At 48.3% G+C, this 14148-nt stretch overlaps 1 protein-coding gene across 1 annotated transcript; it reads left to right on the top strand.

The window, feature by feature from the left end:
• The first annotated feature begins 6162 nt into the window (after positions 1 to 6162).
• Positions 6163 to 6463, top strand: LOC125908984 (60S ribosomal protein L39-like). The gene has a single exon (XM_049611930.1). It carries the CDS (start codon positions 6308 to 6310, stop codon positions 6461 to 6463), a length of 156 nt encoding a protein of 51 aa, XP_049467887.1. The 5' UTR covers positions 6163 to 6307.
• The last annotated feature ends 7685 nt before the right edge of the window (positions 6464 to 14148 follow it).

Here is a 14148-nt window from a genome sequence, read left to right as displayed (position 1 = left end):
GGAACCTGTATATTTGACAAGACACCCCCCCCCCCCAGGTAAGCCCCATGAATAGGAGGTTCCCGCTGCCCTCCCATCCCCCAGGCCTGGGAGCTGCCGTGCCCTTGCCTTCCAGCACCCTCTGACTCCCCCTGGTGCCCCCGCTCCACGCACACCCAGCCCAGGCCAGCCTCACTCACTTGCAGAACAATCTTCCTGGAGGAGCCCAGAGCATGTCTGTCCATATTGCGGCAGGAGGCCTCCCAGGCTAGCCTGGGCTGTGGGATAATTTGATATTCAAATCCTGGCAAAGACCTGCTTCAAGTTGCTGCAAATTAAGCTGATTTTGTCCCTCCGAATGAGGGATTTGCTTCTGTGGATCAACCCTTCCCAGGACTTGATGAGGTCAGGATTAGAGCTGGAGGGACAGAGAGAAAAGCCCGAGGCAGGAGGCTTGAGGTCTGGAGAGGTGATGGGAGGGGGAGTCCAGGTCCCAGGGGCCTGTTACCGACCCTGGAGTTCAGGAAGGTTCCCAAGGTCTCAAAAATCAGCTCTTCCCAGTGATGGCAGGGTCTCTGGGCCCCAAATGGGCTGACCTCACCCCTGTGTTCCCAGGAGAGCCCAGCCCCATCCCATTCCCGAGGCCATTTGTGGACCTCATCTAATCTTTCCAAGCACCTGTGAGCCAGGGCACCACTGATCACCCCATTTCACTGATAAGGAAATGAAGGCTACAAGAGGTAAGAAGAGGCTCCACCAGCCACAGATAACCTGGCCTCAACCACTGCCACCAGCGTGCTGTGTGACCTTGAGCATGAGGCCTCTCTCAGCCTCCTCGGAAGGATTATCGACAATGCATGCACAGTGGCGGGCACATGGCAAGCAATCCACCGAACATCAACCAAGGTTACTACCCACAGAGTAAGCATTCCATAAATGTTGGCCAAGGTTACTAGTCAGAGCAGAGATTGGAAGCTAGTCTGTTCTGGGCCTCGCAGACAGTCGTTCCCCGCCTTCTCCTGGAGGTCTGTGCCTGCTACCGACTCTACCCCTCCTGACAGGACCCCCTCCCTGGAAGAACCTCATTTCCATCTGTTTTATCAAGGCCTGTACTGTATATTGCAGCCATTTCAAATTGCACCATTAAAGATTTTATGCTGGAGACGTTAAAATTAAAAAGATCTATGTGCAAAGAGTCACAACGAATTTAATCAACTTGATTTAATAGAAAACAGCAAATGGAATTTATGATGCTCCAAAAGACAAGGGAATTTTTTTTCAACAAAAAATAATAAAAATCACTTTGTGGAAAACAGAAAGTAGAGTGGGGTGGGGGGAGCTCCCCATCTGAGAGTTTATCAGAACCTAATCCGCAGTGAACAAGCCCAGTTGGGGCTGTTTGCCCACTAATCCCAGCTGCCATTAAAATATTAAAGATAAATCTAATCGTCTCTTTATCCAAAATAAGCGACTTTTGTGTGGGGAGAAAACATCTAACCCTTTGGGAGGAGAATTAGTCCTAATGCATCAAATGGAATTCGGTCCAGGCTGGGGCGAAATAGGGTTTAGAGGCAAATGAGATGGTAATAGAAATAAAACCCAGAATAACAAATTAAAAACCCTCATTTACACGAATTAAAAGGGCTCACAAAAGGGCTGGAAGCCCAGCCCTACCCTCCTCAGCCCTCTGCCCACGCCCCCCTCCCCTGGTCTCACAGGCCTAGCTTGTCACCCGCCTGCAGGCCCAGGGAGAGGACCCATGGTCTCACCTCGCCCCCTCAACTTGTGCCTCACACCTCTCTGCAGCCCTCCCCAGCTTCCCTCTCCAAGCCCAAGCTGGGCTCCAGAAGGCTCTGACTGAGCCTGTAGTCAGCTCCCCACACCCCTTGCATGGGCTTCTGTCCCACTGCTGTCTCTTGCTACATGAGGTCTTGGTTTCATTTCTGAAACTCCCTGGGCCCCTGTTTACTTCCTAAGAAAATGGGGATAATACTAGCCTCTCATCCTCTGGCCTTAACCCCTCTGCTCTTCCCTGGATTCAACAAGATGACATCAGGACAGCCCCCAGCTCTGTGCCTGATCCACGGTGACCACTCAATTGTCAAGTCTGGTCAAGCTCCCCCTTGAGGCTCCCCAGGCAGCTCAAGCACTTTCAGGACCCTGGGGAGGTCAGGTCTGTGCCCCAGAAGAAGGAAAGCTTAGCAGAGAGTCCGCTAGGGAGGCAGAGATGGGCAGACAGAAATAATTTTGAGTAACTAGGTGAGGTCACCCCCTGAGTTGTCATTCAAGAGGACTGAGGCCACCCCAGATCATCAGGCTTCTCACTAAGCAGCTCTCTGTCCCTTAAGGTTGCCCTAGCATTGGCTTTGTGGTTCCCCCTTCATGGTGACATTTCAGGGGCTCTGATATACCTGGGGACACCTACTCACCTTCTGGTCTAGGTCTGAATCCCCTACATTAAAATCACACTCTCTGCCTCAGTGGCTGGATGCTTATCGAAGGAGATAGAGTCTCCTTCCAGCGGGGTCAAGGGCCCCTCTGTGAGTCATCACGGGTTGACAGAGACAGACAAGTGTGACAAACCCCTTCCTGGGAACCTGTTTGGACTGCAGTGGGGAGGGGTGAGAAGGGGGCCTTCATGCCTGAGGTACCCCATCACCCCACTGGTCTCTCCCCCAACCCCAGGAGAGCCACAATGCATCTCTGACCTCCCCCAGCCTTCTTAACAAATCCACTTGAACAGGAAACTCATGTTGACAGCATTTTATTATGGGATATTAAGTGGAATTGGATTGCAGGCTAAACCTTCCCTGGCTGGCTTTCTGTGCTCGGCTGGCCTCCTCCCCACTGTGCCCACCACAGTCCCTCCTCCCTCTGGTGTGTGCTGGGAAGGGGTCTCTCCTCCCATCCCCTTCAACACCTCCCCCTACCTCAACCCTTGGCTGTGCCAAGTGGTGATTCTAAGCAAGAGGAAATTGGTATGGGTGGGAGGGTGGAGAAGACGACCTTCTCCACGAGATGATAAAGGGACACATAAGGAGGTGTTGGGTGGGATGAGATTTTTCCAGACAGGCATCCTAAACCTGAGTTTTGATGGGAATGCACTAAGAGGAGATGGTCACAGGTGAAGGAGTTGGGAGGTCCATTGCTGCAAGCTGTCTTAGGACCTGGGCAAGGAGGTGGGTTCCTAGACTAATACACGGTTCTGGTTAGCAAACATTAAAGAATCATCATACAGGATTAGAAATAAGTAGAACATTTGTGAGTGCCTACCATGTACCAGGCACCATGGCAAGTGTTTTACATACATTGTCTCATTTAACCCTCAAAGCCTGTAACATGGATTCTTTAATTAACCCTATTTACAAAAGAGGAAATTGAGGCTCCCAGAGGTCAAGTCAACCTGAGATGGCATAGCTCGTAGTATTGAAGCCAGGTCTCACCCCAGCCATCTGACTCCAGAACTGTGTTTTTGGCCACTCCACCATAATACCTCATATCAGGTGCTGTACCAACCACTTATGACAAAATGGGCAAGGTATATAGTCTTTGGTGCCAGATGGCTGGCCAGACAGTGGATGCATTTCTCCACGATTCTTCCCTCTCTCTCCACTCTTGGCATAAACTTCCCTTGTGGAGGGATTTTTTTGCCCCGCTCCATTGCCTTCCGCCTTGGTCATGTGACTGGCTTCAGCCAATGGAATTCGGCAGATATGACCCAAGCAAAAACTTGAAATGGGCTTGTGTGGTCTGGCTGTCTCTGCTCCTTATGACCTTGGCCAGGAGAAGAGTACGGCTCGGTAGCCACCGGGTCTGAGGTGAGATGTATGAAGCAGAACTGGACCAACCTGCAGTTCAGAGCCAAGCCTAGCTGTGCCTGGACCCTAGGACCCTGAGCAAGAGATAAACTCCCTGAGATGCAGATGTTGTCTGTTATGCCAGGTATGCAGAAGCTATGGAGTTGAACTTGGATGGAAAGACTACCTATTCAGGTGCAAGAGTGTGGTTAGCAGACAGCCTCCAGCTGCAGCCTCTTAGAGATCCACACAGTGCCCTCCCCAACATTCCAGCTTTATTAAGATATAATTGACATATAACATTGTATGAGTTTGAGGTATACAACATGATGATTTGACACATTTATAAGTTGCAAAATGATCATCACCATAGCATTAACTACCACCTCCATCCCATCACATAAGTATCATTTCTTTTTTGTGGTGAATACAGTTAAAATCTCTTGTAACATTCAAGTATATGGCACAGTATTGTTAGTTATAATCCCCCACTGCAGTGTTTGAGGGAGTCTGCCTGGCAGGGTCGGGGGGACTGGGGCTTGGCTATTTCTGCCCAACTCAAGGATCCTTTACTGGGCAATCTGCTCCAGAGCCCGCTGTTAGATTGGCTGAGACTTTGCGAGATCTGCATCATGGTCTAAGGCTCTTCCTGTCCAGCCCTGCTTCCTCCCCCTTACCTTTCACAGGTGTTACCCACCACCCAAATAAATCACTTGCACTCGTAACCCTGCCTTGGCACGTGCTTCCTTAGAGAACCCGAACTGTCTTATTGCCACAAAGCCTAATCTGGGTTCAAATACTGACTACACAATTTGCTAGCTGCTGGACCATAACCATACTGTGACTCAGTTTCCTCATCTTTAGAAAGAAGGTAACAGTAACACCCATCTCATAGGTTTTTTTGTGAGTATCGAATAAGATGATTCAGGTACAGGGCTGAGCAAAATGCCTGGCACATAGTAAGCACTCAATAAATGTTAATGGAGGTTGCCAGAGGTAGTTGTAAATCTCAATAAATAAATGCTATCTATCTATGAATTCTATATAGTAAAATACCAAGTCAACAGATATAAATCTAGGGTGGGTCTTAAAAGACTGGAGAGTGAGAAAGGTGGGCAGCTGAGTTGCAAGTGAGGACAAGCATAAAGCAGAAAAAAATGAAAGCTTACTAATGAGACGGTTGATATATTCTGAGCCATCGTTTGATGAAAAAAGATCACTGGAAAAAAGATGACCAGATTTCTGTATGATCCTTTACCATCTTCTAAACACTTTCATGCATACTTTTCTTTGAGAGCTCTCTAACAAAGCCAGGATAGGCATCACCATCCCCATTTTACAGGTAAAGGAACTGAGGCACAGGGAAGCTTCCTGTGAGTTAGAGCACACAAGCGAGTACCAGAGGCAGGAACAGAACCATGCCTGTAGCTTCCCTGCATAGAAGACGTATGGAAAAAGCACCAAAACAAAAAAGTAAGGGGCTTCCTGCAGCAAATCAAAGTTAGATCACTGCACAAGCCACCACTCAAGATGCTGAAGGTGGTCGTCTAGATGGCAGGAGAAAGAATAAGATTAGTGAGCATCAAGGTCTATAAGGTTGGAGACGAGAGACAGATCCAAGAGATCCCCAGCTATCAAAACTCAGGAAAAGCAGATCTCTGCTCTGATGGCAAGGCCTTCAACTTTTCCCCAGGTCAAAACATTTGGTTTCAAATCCGTCTTCATTCTACCAGTGAGGAGTTGCTTATGTGATAGACCAGAAAACAGTGGTTTAAACACTGGTGGAAGATAGGAGATGGAAATTTATTTCTCCCTATGTAAAAAACAAACAAACAAACAAACAAACAACCTCAGCAGGGCAGCGCAGGGTTGATACGGTGGCATGGTGGTTCTGGGTCTTCGGGCACCCAGATTCCTGTTCTTTAGTCCACTCTCCTAATCTTAGCTTCCATCCTCAAGGTCACCTAATAGTCTAAAACAGCTCTTGAGGCACTAGCCATCATGTCTGTGTTCTAGACAGGAAGCTAGAGGAAAGGTAGAAAGAGCAAAAAGGATGTTTGTGAAATATCTTAAGGTTTTTGCTCACATGTCGTTGGCGAGAACTTTACCAAAGGGACCCTCCTAGCTGCAAAGGAGGCTGGGAAATGTAGTCTTTTAGCTACAGACATCACCACTCTGAATAGAATTAGGGTGCTGATGCTCAGGAAAAAAGAGAAAAGAGAAACTGAGTGGGCAACCAGCAGTCTCATCCATACCACAGACCCATAACTTATGAAGAGACCTCTCTTCAAACCCTTCTGTCTGTAACCCCTTCCTAATCACAGCTCAAATGTGGCCCAAATAAGATTATTAAGGGAAACGAGTTCCCAGGCTGGATGGCACTGGGGAGTAGAGTTAGGTACTAGACTCACATCTTATAATAGCTAGGGATCTGGGTTATAAACGACTCTCTCTGGTTTGACTCAAAAAGGAATTTACTGCTCCTCTCTCTTCTCCACCATCATGGGGTGTGTGGTTGCCTATTCCTCACTATGTGTTTTCACAAGACTTGCAGGATCAAACGATTCCTGGCTAAGAAACAAAAGCAGAATTGTCCCGTTCCCTGGTGGATTCAGATGAAAACTGGTAATGAAATCAGGTTAAACTCCAAGAGGAGACACTGCAGAAGAATCAAGCCGGGTATATAAGGGGTCACACATGAGATGATACACATTTATGCTGTGTCGGGGGCCCTGGCTCATACCATATCACACTGTAAACATCGCTACTCCTGAACAATTGGATGTGTTTTATTGGGAATGTATTTTTTTTCTGTTTCTCTGCTTCTGCACTAGCAGGTTGGTTCAGTAATAAATATATAAGAACTTTTCTTTTTTTTTTACAGAGAGAGAGAGAGAGCATGAGCAAGGGACAGAGGCATAGGGAGACAGAGAATCCCAAGCAGGCTCCATGCTCAGCGTGAAGCCCAACACAGGGCTTGATCCCGCGACCTCGGGATCAAGACCTGAGTCAAAATCAAGAGTCAGACGCTCAACTGACTGAGCCACCCAGGCATCCCTTCAAGGTTTTATTTCTTTTTAAATTTTTTTTAATGTTTATTTATTTTTGAGACAGAGAGAGACAGAGCATGAATGGGGGAGGGTCAGAGAGAGAGGGAGACACAGAATCTGAAACAGGCTCCAGGCTCTGAGCCATCAGCACAGAGCCTGACGCGGGGCTTGAACTCACGAACCGCGAGATCATGACCTGAGCTGAAGTCGGACACTTAACTGACTGAGCCACCCAGGCGCCCCGCTTCAAGGTTTTGTTTCTAAGTAATCGCCACACCGAACGTGGGGTTTGAACTTCTAGCCCCAAGATCAAGAGTCACGTGCTCTGCTGACTGAGCCAGCCAGGTGCCCCAAATATGTAAGATTTTTTTGTTTGAAAAAAAAAAAGAAAGAAAGAAAGAAAAAGAGTAAGACCTTTCCTAGAAAAATACTGGGTAGTGCAGAGATTCTCCAGGTCTGGGACTAGGGTCAATGTAGTTACTGTCACCTCCACTGGACCCTAGGTGCTGGAACTTCCACTGACCCTACCACTGACCCTGAGCAAGGAAGTCTGCTGCCAACCTGTTACCCTACAACTTGATCTTACAGCAACCACTACTATCATAGGGGCTTCTCTTGGGTTCTTTCTCCTTTGTGTCACTGGCTCTCAACACAAAGGGAGGAGTGCTTCTGCTTGGTAGAGCTCGGGTCACATGACCATGTTCTAACTGCGAAAGCAAATGTCTGGCATTTCCATTTTCATTGTGGCTTCGAGGGCTCTGTCTTCCTTGGGGACTCACCAGTTGGGGAATTCTCCCGAACAGGAATCAGGTTCGGATGTGGGACAGCTCACAAAATAATGAATGTCTGTTATACGTCTTTGTAGATGTTGTTTCACATCATCTTCATGGCCACTCACTTTACGCACAACGAAATTGAAGCTCAGATAAGAGAAGGAACTTGCCCAAGGTCATGCAACCAATGACGGTCAAGCTGCCCGCCTCAGAGGGCCGAAGAGTAAGGAATTCTTCCTGGGATCAGCCCTTGGTGGTGTCTCTGCTCCCCCACCCCTCGCCCATCCTTCACTGGATGCCGCATTGCCATGGTTCCCTCACTCCCTGCCATCTCCTGGGTCTCTGGTAACGCTGCTCATCAGGTCATATGTCCATTGCCTCCCTCTCCTCCTCCTCCTCCAGACCCTCCTGCTTTTCCGCCCATTTACAACAGCTTTATATCAATGGCTGTGGCAGGCTGCTTCACTGATCACTGGGATCTGCTTGGATCAGAGCCTTGCCCCTGAAAATGATAAACAGATGGAGGCTGAACTTCTGGGCACAGGGAAAGAGAAAGGCCACAGGGACCCTTTGGCCAGGTTTCCTACGAATCTCCCAGGAGAAGCCTGGGGCCTGCTGTGTGCGCTGTTGAGACTCTATGAGGAGAACATAGAAACGGCTGCCAGAGAGACCTGGGCTCCAAGATCTCTGAACTTCAACAACTGCACTCTACCTTGGGAGAGCCTTTGCTGCTTTCCAATTTCTTTTGTATTAATCCCTCTCCTCTCCATCTACCCTCTACTCTCCATCACGACTACCAGCTTTGGCCCCTCAACCAACCAGTAGGTTCTCTGGCCCAGACCAAGAGCTACCTCCTGACTGGCCTCCTTATTTTACAACTGCCAGCAGCTTCCCTTCACGCTGAGGATGACATCCAAAGTTTTTCCCCTGGCTCACGAGGCCTTGCAGGGCCTGACCCCTACTGACCCGCTACGTTCCTGTCAAAGGCTCACCTGAGCCTTCAGTTGTCCCCTCCAGTTACCCTCGCCTCCTCACTGTTCCTCAGAACTACCTCCCTGGTTCCTCCCCAGGACGCGAACACCAGCTTTCCCCTTAACCTTGCCACCTGCCCCAGCCCACCCCGCCCTATGGCTGGCTTCTCATGACTCAGGTCTCTGCCCAGATGTTGACTCCCTAGAATGTCCTCCCTGTTCTTCCAAAAGAGACCTCTTCTGTAATCTGTCTACAGCCCCCCACCCTGCTTTGTTTTCTCCTTAATACTTATGCCTTCTTAAATTATCTTGCTTGATCCTTTACTTGCCTGTTAACTATCCCCCACAACCAGAACCTGAATTCTATGCAAACAGGGGCTTTGCTTTGTTTCAGCCCACAGTATTCCCACCTACAGTATCTGGCACAGGTTAGGTACACTATAAATACTTTTTGAAGGTACTGGGTTAAGTTGTCATGAAACAGTCCTGTGGGATAAATCAGAACAAACACCCTCTCAGGGCATCAGGGATGTGGTCATTCCTACCACCTGAGACTGAAGGGAAACTGAGACACAGCCAAGGGGCATGCAGCAGGCTAATGGAACGAGTCCTCTAAGCTTTTTTTTCCCCCTCCTTTGTTCCACACTGCCCATAGTGAACACTGGGGAAGAGACAAGGGCACATGAATGGAATGTTTTTCTTTTCCCTTGGGAGCTAAAGAAGGAAGCTTTCATGCTGAGGGTGGGAGGGCGCAGGGGTTATGGGCAGCTGAATCCTGGTGGGTGGTGTTCTGCTGGGATAAGATCCTCAGGGGAGCTACAGGTGGCACCTAGAAGGTGACTGACGGGAGACAGGACTGTCTACAAGGCTGGCTTGAAAGCATTGTCCAAAGTGTGTTCCTTCCTTCCCACTCCCTGAGACCCTCCAAGAAAAGTCCAAAGGGCATTGTTCCCTGGAGAACTAGGAAAAGGAAACGGGCCCAGGTGTGTGAAGTAAGATGTTCTTAGCAGCCCTGGCTCTGGGGATTCACCGCCTTTCCCTCAGTGGCCCTTCCTTCCCTGTCCCCCATTCTCAATGAGGCTGGATGGTGGCTCAAGCATTACTGGGACTCCATTCGCCTCCTTATATCCAAGGTCCCTTTCTCTCCTTGAGGCTCTGATTCCATCTTCAGGAAAACAAGAGGGGCAGCTGGCTGGTTCAGTGGTAGAGCATGTGACTCTTGATCTCGAGGTCATGAGTTTGAGCCCCATGTCGGGCCTAGCGCTTAAAGAAAGAGAGAGAGAGAACAAGAAAGCAGTGGGTCTAGATTCCACTCGGCCCTTGGTGGCTGCATGTTCCTGGGGAGGTCACCTGGCCTCTCTGAGGTTGCTTCCTCACTTGGAAAGCATTATGATACACGTCTTTCAGGGTAGCTGGGAGGATGCATTGAGACGATGTCAAAAAGTCCAGGAATTAATACATGTTCACTGTACATCAGTTAAATGTGAATCAGAATCTCTCTTGTTTTTCTCCCAGCATCAGCCCCTTGACTAAACAAAGAAAGTGGAATGTCTACTCCAATGTCTGATGACAGGACGGTGATAGAGGAGGGCCTCTGAGGCTCTCTGAGGAGACCCTCAGGAGAACTGGCCAGCACAACAAAGGAGAAGGCTTACTCTCCAGGGGTAAGCCCAAAATACACAAGAGCATTTAAAAAAGTGAAACACGTTTATGGGTGACAGATTCATAATGGGATTATTGATTCAAACACACATCCTTTCTCTTCCTTGCATTTCCCCCCTCCTCCCTCCAAAAATTGTTGCTGACGGCTGGGTAGTGACTCAGGGAGGCGGCTTACGGGGGAGAAAAATGACTTGGCTACAGCTGGTGCTGAAAATGACCAGCACTACGGCAAGGGAGAGGAGTAGCCTACTCCCGGATCTCCCTCCTTGAGCCTTATTGTCTTATTTGTCACAAGGGGGACAAAACCCCTGACCTGTCAGAGAAATTGAGTGGATTCAGTGTGGTAAGGGGTCTGGCACCCATTAATAATAATACTAAGAGCTATGATGTATTGAGTCCCCAGGGTCAGTTACCATGCTAAGTGTTTTCAAAATATCACCTCCTGGGCACCTGGGTGGCTCAGTGGGTTACGTGTCTGACTTCGGCTCAGGTCATGATCTCGTGGTTCGTGGGTTCAAGCCCCACATCAGACTCTGTGCTGACAGCTCGAAGCCTGGAACCTGTCTCCCTCTCTCTCTGCCCCTCCCCTGCTTGCATTCTCTCTCTCTCTCTCTCTCTCTCTCTCAAAAATAAATAAAACATTTAAACATTTAAAAAATTAAACAAACACAAAATATTACCTCCATCAGTCACTCCATGCAAGCTGGGACTGGATCTGTCCTGTTCCCTACCATATTGCCAGGTACAGTATGCTCCTGCAGGATGATAATAGAAACCAACACTCACAAGAAATGTATTTTGTACGTTCACAGTATAGCTTTTTGCACCTTTTCCAGCACTGTACATGTCTAATCTTCCTGACAATCCTAAGGGGTAGTTACTACCATTATCCCCATTTTATGGATGAAGAAACTGAGGCACAGAAGGCAGAAAGAAGTTGGGTAACTTTCCCAAGGTCACCAAGTAAGTGATAGGGCAATGAATCTGAACCCAGGCAGTCTGGCTCTAGAGTCCATGCCCTCGGCCACAGTGCTAATTCAGGGGACCAGGGGGTGCTCACAAGTCCCAGTACCAGGCTGTTTTGTAGGCAAAGCAATCAAAGCTAAGAGAGAATTTAATGGTTGGCTCAAAGCCACAGAACTGCGAGGCAGAAGACCCAGGATTTGGATGTGGTGTGACCTAGCTAGATGTCTCCAGAAGGGTACACTTCACTCCCCCCACCTCCAACCCCCAAATTCGGACACCTGCCCACCCCCACCAGGAATCTGTCAGAAGTTCACATCTGAGGGTGGGACTGGCTTCAGGCTGACACTGGGCCCTCCCTCCACCTGTAGCCTCTGGAAGGGTGCCTCTCAGAGGGCATGGGGTTGCCCCCATCCCCAACTTCTAGGTCAAGGTGGTAACTATCTCCCTGAAGGCGGGAACTAGCAGCTTCAGATACAGGGTTTGGTCAAGAGATTTTTCATCCCCATCTCCTGGCAAGAGCTGAGCTTCCATCACTCACATCTTTGCCCATCGGGTGACATCTGGCTTATCGTGGATGTCCTGTGATAAGTTAGCGACATGACAGATGCCATTAACATAACATCCCCATTCATCCTTCCAGGGTAGGCTGACATGGAGAGGAGGCCAAGAGAGGAATGAAGTTAAAAGAGAACAGCTTTTGACACCAGACTCCCTTGAGGTGGAGTCTGGTCTTTGCCGCTTACTAGCTCGGTCACTTGGGACAAGTTACCTAACCTCTCTGGGAACCTAAGTTTCCATATTCATAAAATGGGAAGGGAAAGCCACTGCTTTGCACAACTCCAGGGGTCACCACTCATATTGTTATCTATGTGACTGACGCCACATGGAACCCAAATCCATAGAATACAAGGTGTAGGCTACCTCAAGATTGCATATCTTTGAATCTGCACCTTGCAAGTGAGAATATCTATGCCACGTGTATCAACTAGAAGAAGAAGAAGAAGAAGAAGAAGAAGAAGAAGAAGAAGAAGAAGAAAAGAAAAGAGAAAGAAAAGGAAAAGGAAAGAAAAGAAAAAAGAAAGAAAAGGAAAGGAAAAGAAAAGAAAAAATAAGAAAAAAAAACACACAAAAAACAAGAATAGCTATGTCAACTTTCAGTTGTGGATCCAAGACACTAAAAGGGTTCTTGTGAGATCAGATTATGTTGCCTAAAGGGAATGAGCAAGATAGACGCACAGTAGGAATGACATTATTATGGGATGAGGAGGCAGGCCTTGGAGTGAAGAGTATACTTCTTCCAGACACTTCCCTCACTGAGAAATACCCCAGTCTAATTCCAGCTGTTGTGTGGACCAGGCCACAGTGAGCGGAGACCCATCTCATAACAGCCCTGATAGCAAGACCTCAGTTTCCATACCCTATGGGGTCTCCTCTTACCTCTCAGTTTGGTCTCATGCCAACCACAAAGGGCATTTAGACACCCTGGCAGTAGGCTGGGTTAGGAGGTTTCGATTTATTTGGGGGGGTTGCAGCTGACTGGCCAAGAAATCCTGAATGGCATCTCTCCCCCAGCCTGGCCTTCCAGTCTTGGCCTAAGGAAACTAACCCTGTCTTTATCTTGCCTCATAGGGTGAATTTGATGCAAGAAATATTTAAAACAATCAATTCAGGGGCGCCTGGGTGGCTCAGTCGGTTAAGCGGCCGACTTTGGCTCAGGTCACAATCTCACAGTCCGTGAGTTCGAGCCCCGCGTCGGGCACTGTGCTGACAGTTCAGAGCCTGGAGCCTGTTTCAGATTCTCTGTCTCCCTCTCTCTGACCCTCCCCTGTTCATGCTCTGTCTCTCTCTGTCTCAAAAATAAATAAACGTTAAAAAAAATTTTTTTAAACAATCAATTCAACCAACTTTATTTGTAAAGCAAGGAAATAAAGGCTTACTTCTCTTAAAAAAGAAAGAAGGAAAGAAAGAAAGAAAGAAAGAGAAAGAAAGGAAGGAAGGAAAGAAAGAAAAGAAAGGAAGGAAGAAAAAGAAATGAAAAAGAAAGAAAGAAAAAGAAAGGAAAGAAAGATTTAAAACCTAGTGTATATTAGGCACAGTAGAGGGGGATGCCAACGTAGACAAGACAGCCCCTGGCCCCAAGAATGTCACAGAAGAATTAGCTGAGCTGGTGTAATGCAGGGGCTCAGAGGTCCATGGCAGGTGTGTGTGTGTGTGTGTGTGTGTGTGTGTGTGTGTGTAGAATCACCTTCACTTCACATTTGGGCCCAAGGGGATCATGTTCCCTGCAGAGCCCTCAAGCAGGAAACCAGTGGCTCCACTGCCCACTTTTGCAATTCAGGCTTTTCCCCAGATAAGGCTCCTGCCTCTCACCACTTTTCAACTGGCCCAGTTGGTGGCAATTCTGCAACTTCCAACACAGGCGTTAGTCAAGGGATCCCACTCAACTGGAGACACAAGCTCACCTTTTAATGGCCTCTAAGGCCTTCTTGCCACCCCTCTCCTCCCCACCAACAATCCCATCCTCTTCGTTCTGTGTGCTCAGTGAACTCTAAGGGATAGCCAATCCCTTGTGTTGTCTGTCTGAATTACTGCAGAACCCCTGGCTCCTAGCTCAGAGCTGGTAAGGTGCTCAGTCTGTATTAGTTGAATGAATGGATGGAAGAATAAATGAAGTCCTTCCATGGAAGCTGGGCACACTTCATGCTTACTCTAGGAAGATGTTCAGATGGCCATGGTTGTTCTCCAAATGAAATCACCACTGTTCTTTCCCACCAGAGACTCTTACTCCGGACCCCTTTAGCATCCATTTATTCATTGGGCCAATGTTTACTGAGTAGCTCTTCTGAACCAGGCACTTTATCCTGTGCCGCAAGGCAAATGTGGAGCCCTTCCCACCCACACATCTCCCTCTTCATACCCTGGCCCCCTCTTTTCTCCCATGCCACCACAC

The sequence above is a fragment of the Panthera uncia genome (genome assembly GCF_023721935.1).
Source record: "Panthera uncia isolate 11264 chromosome B3 unlocalized genomic scaffold, Puncia_PCG_1.0 HiC_scaffold_1, whole genome shotgun sequence".
Classification (NCBI taxonomy): domain Eukaryota; kingdom Metazoa; phylum Chordata; class Mammalia; order Carnivora; family Felidae; genus Panthera; species Panthera uncia.
Note: the sequence above shows the minus strand (reverse complement) of the source record. Positions and strands in the feature narration are given on the sequence as shown.

Coding starts and splice junctions, on each gene's coding strand:
- LOC125908984 (XM_049611930.1), top strand. CDS start 6,308: ATGTGTTTTCACAAGACTTGCAGGATCAAACGATTCCTGGCTAAGAAA.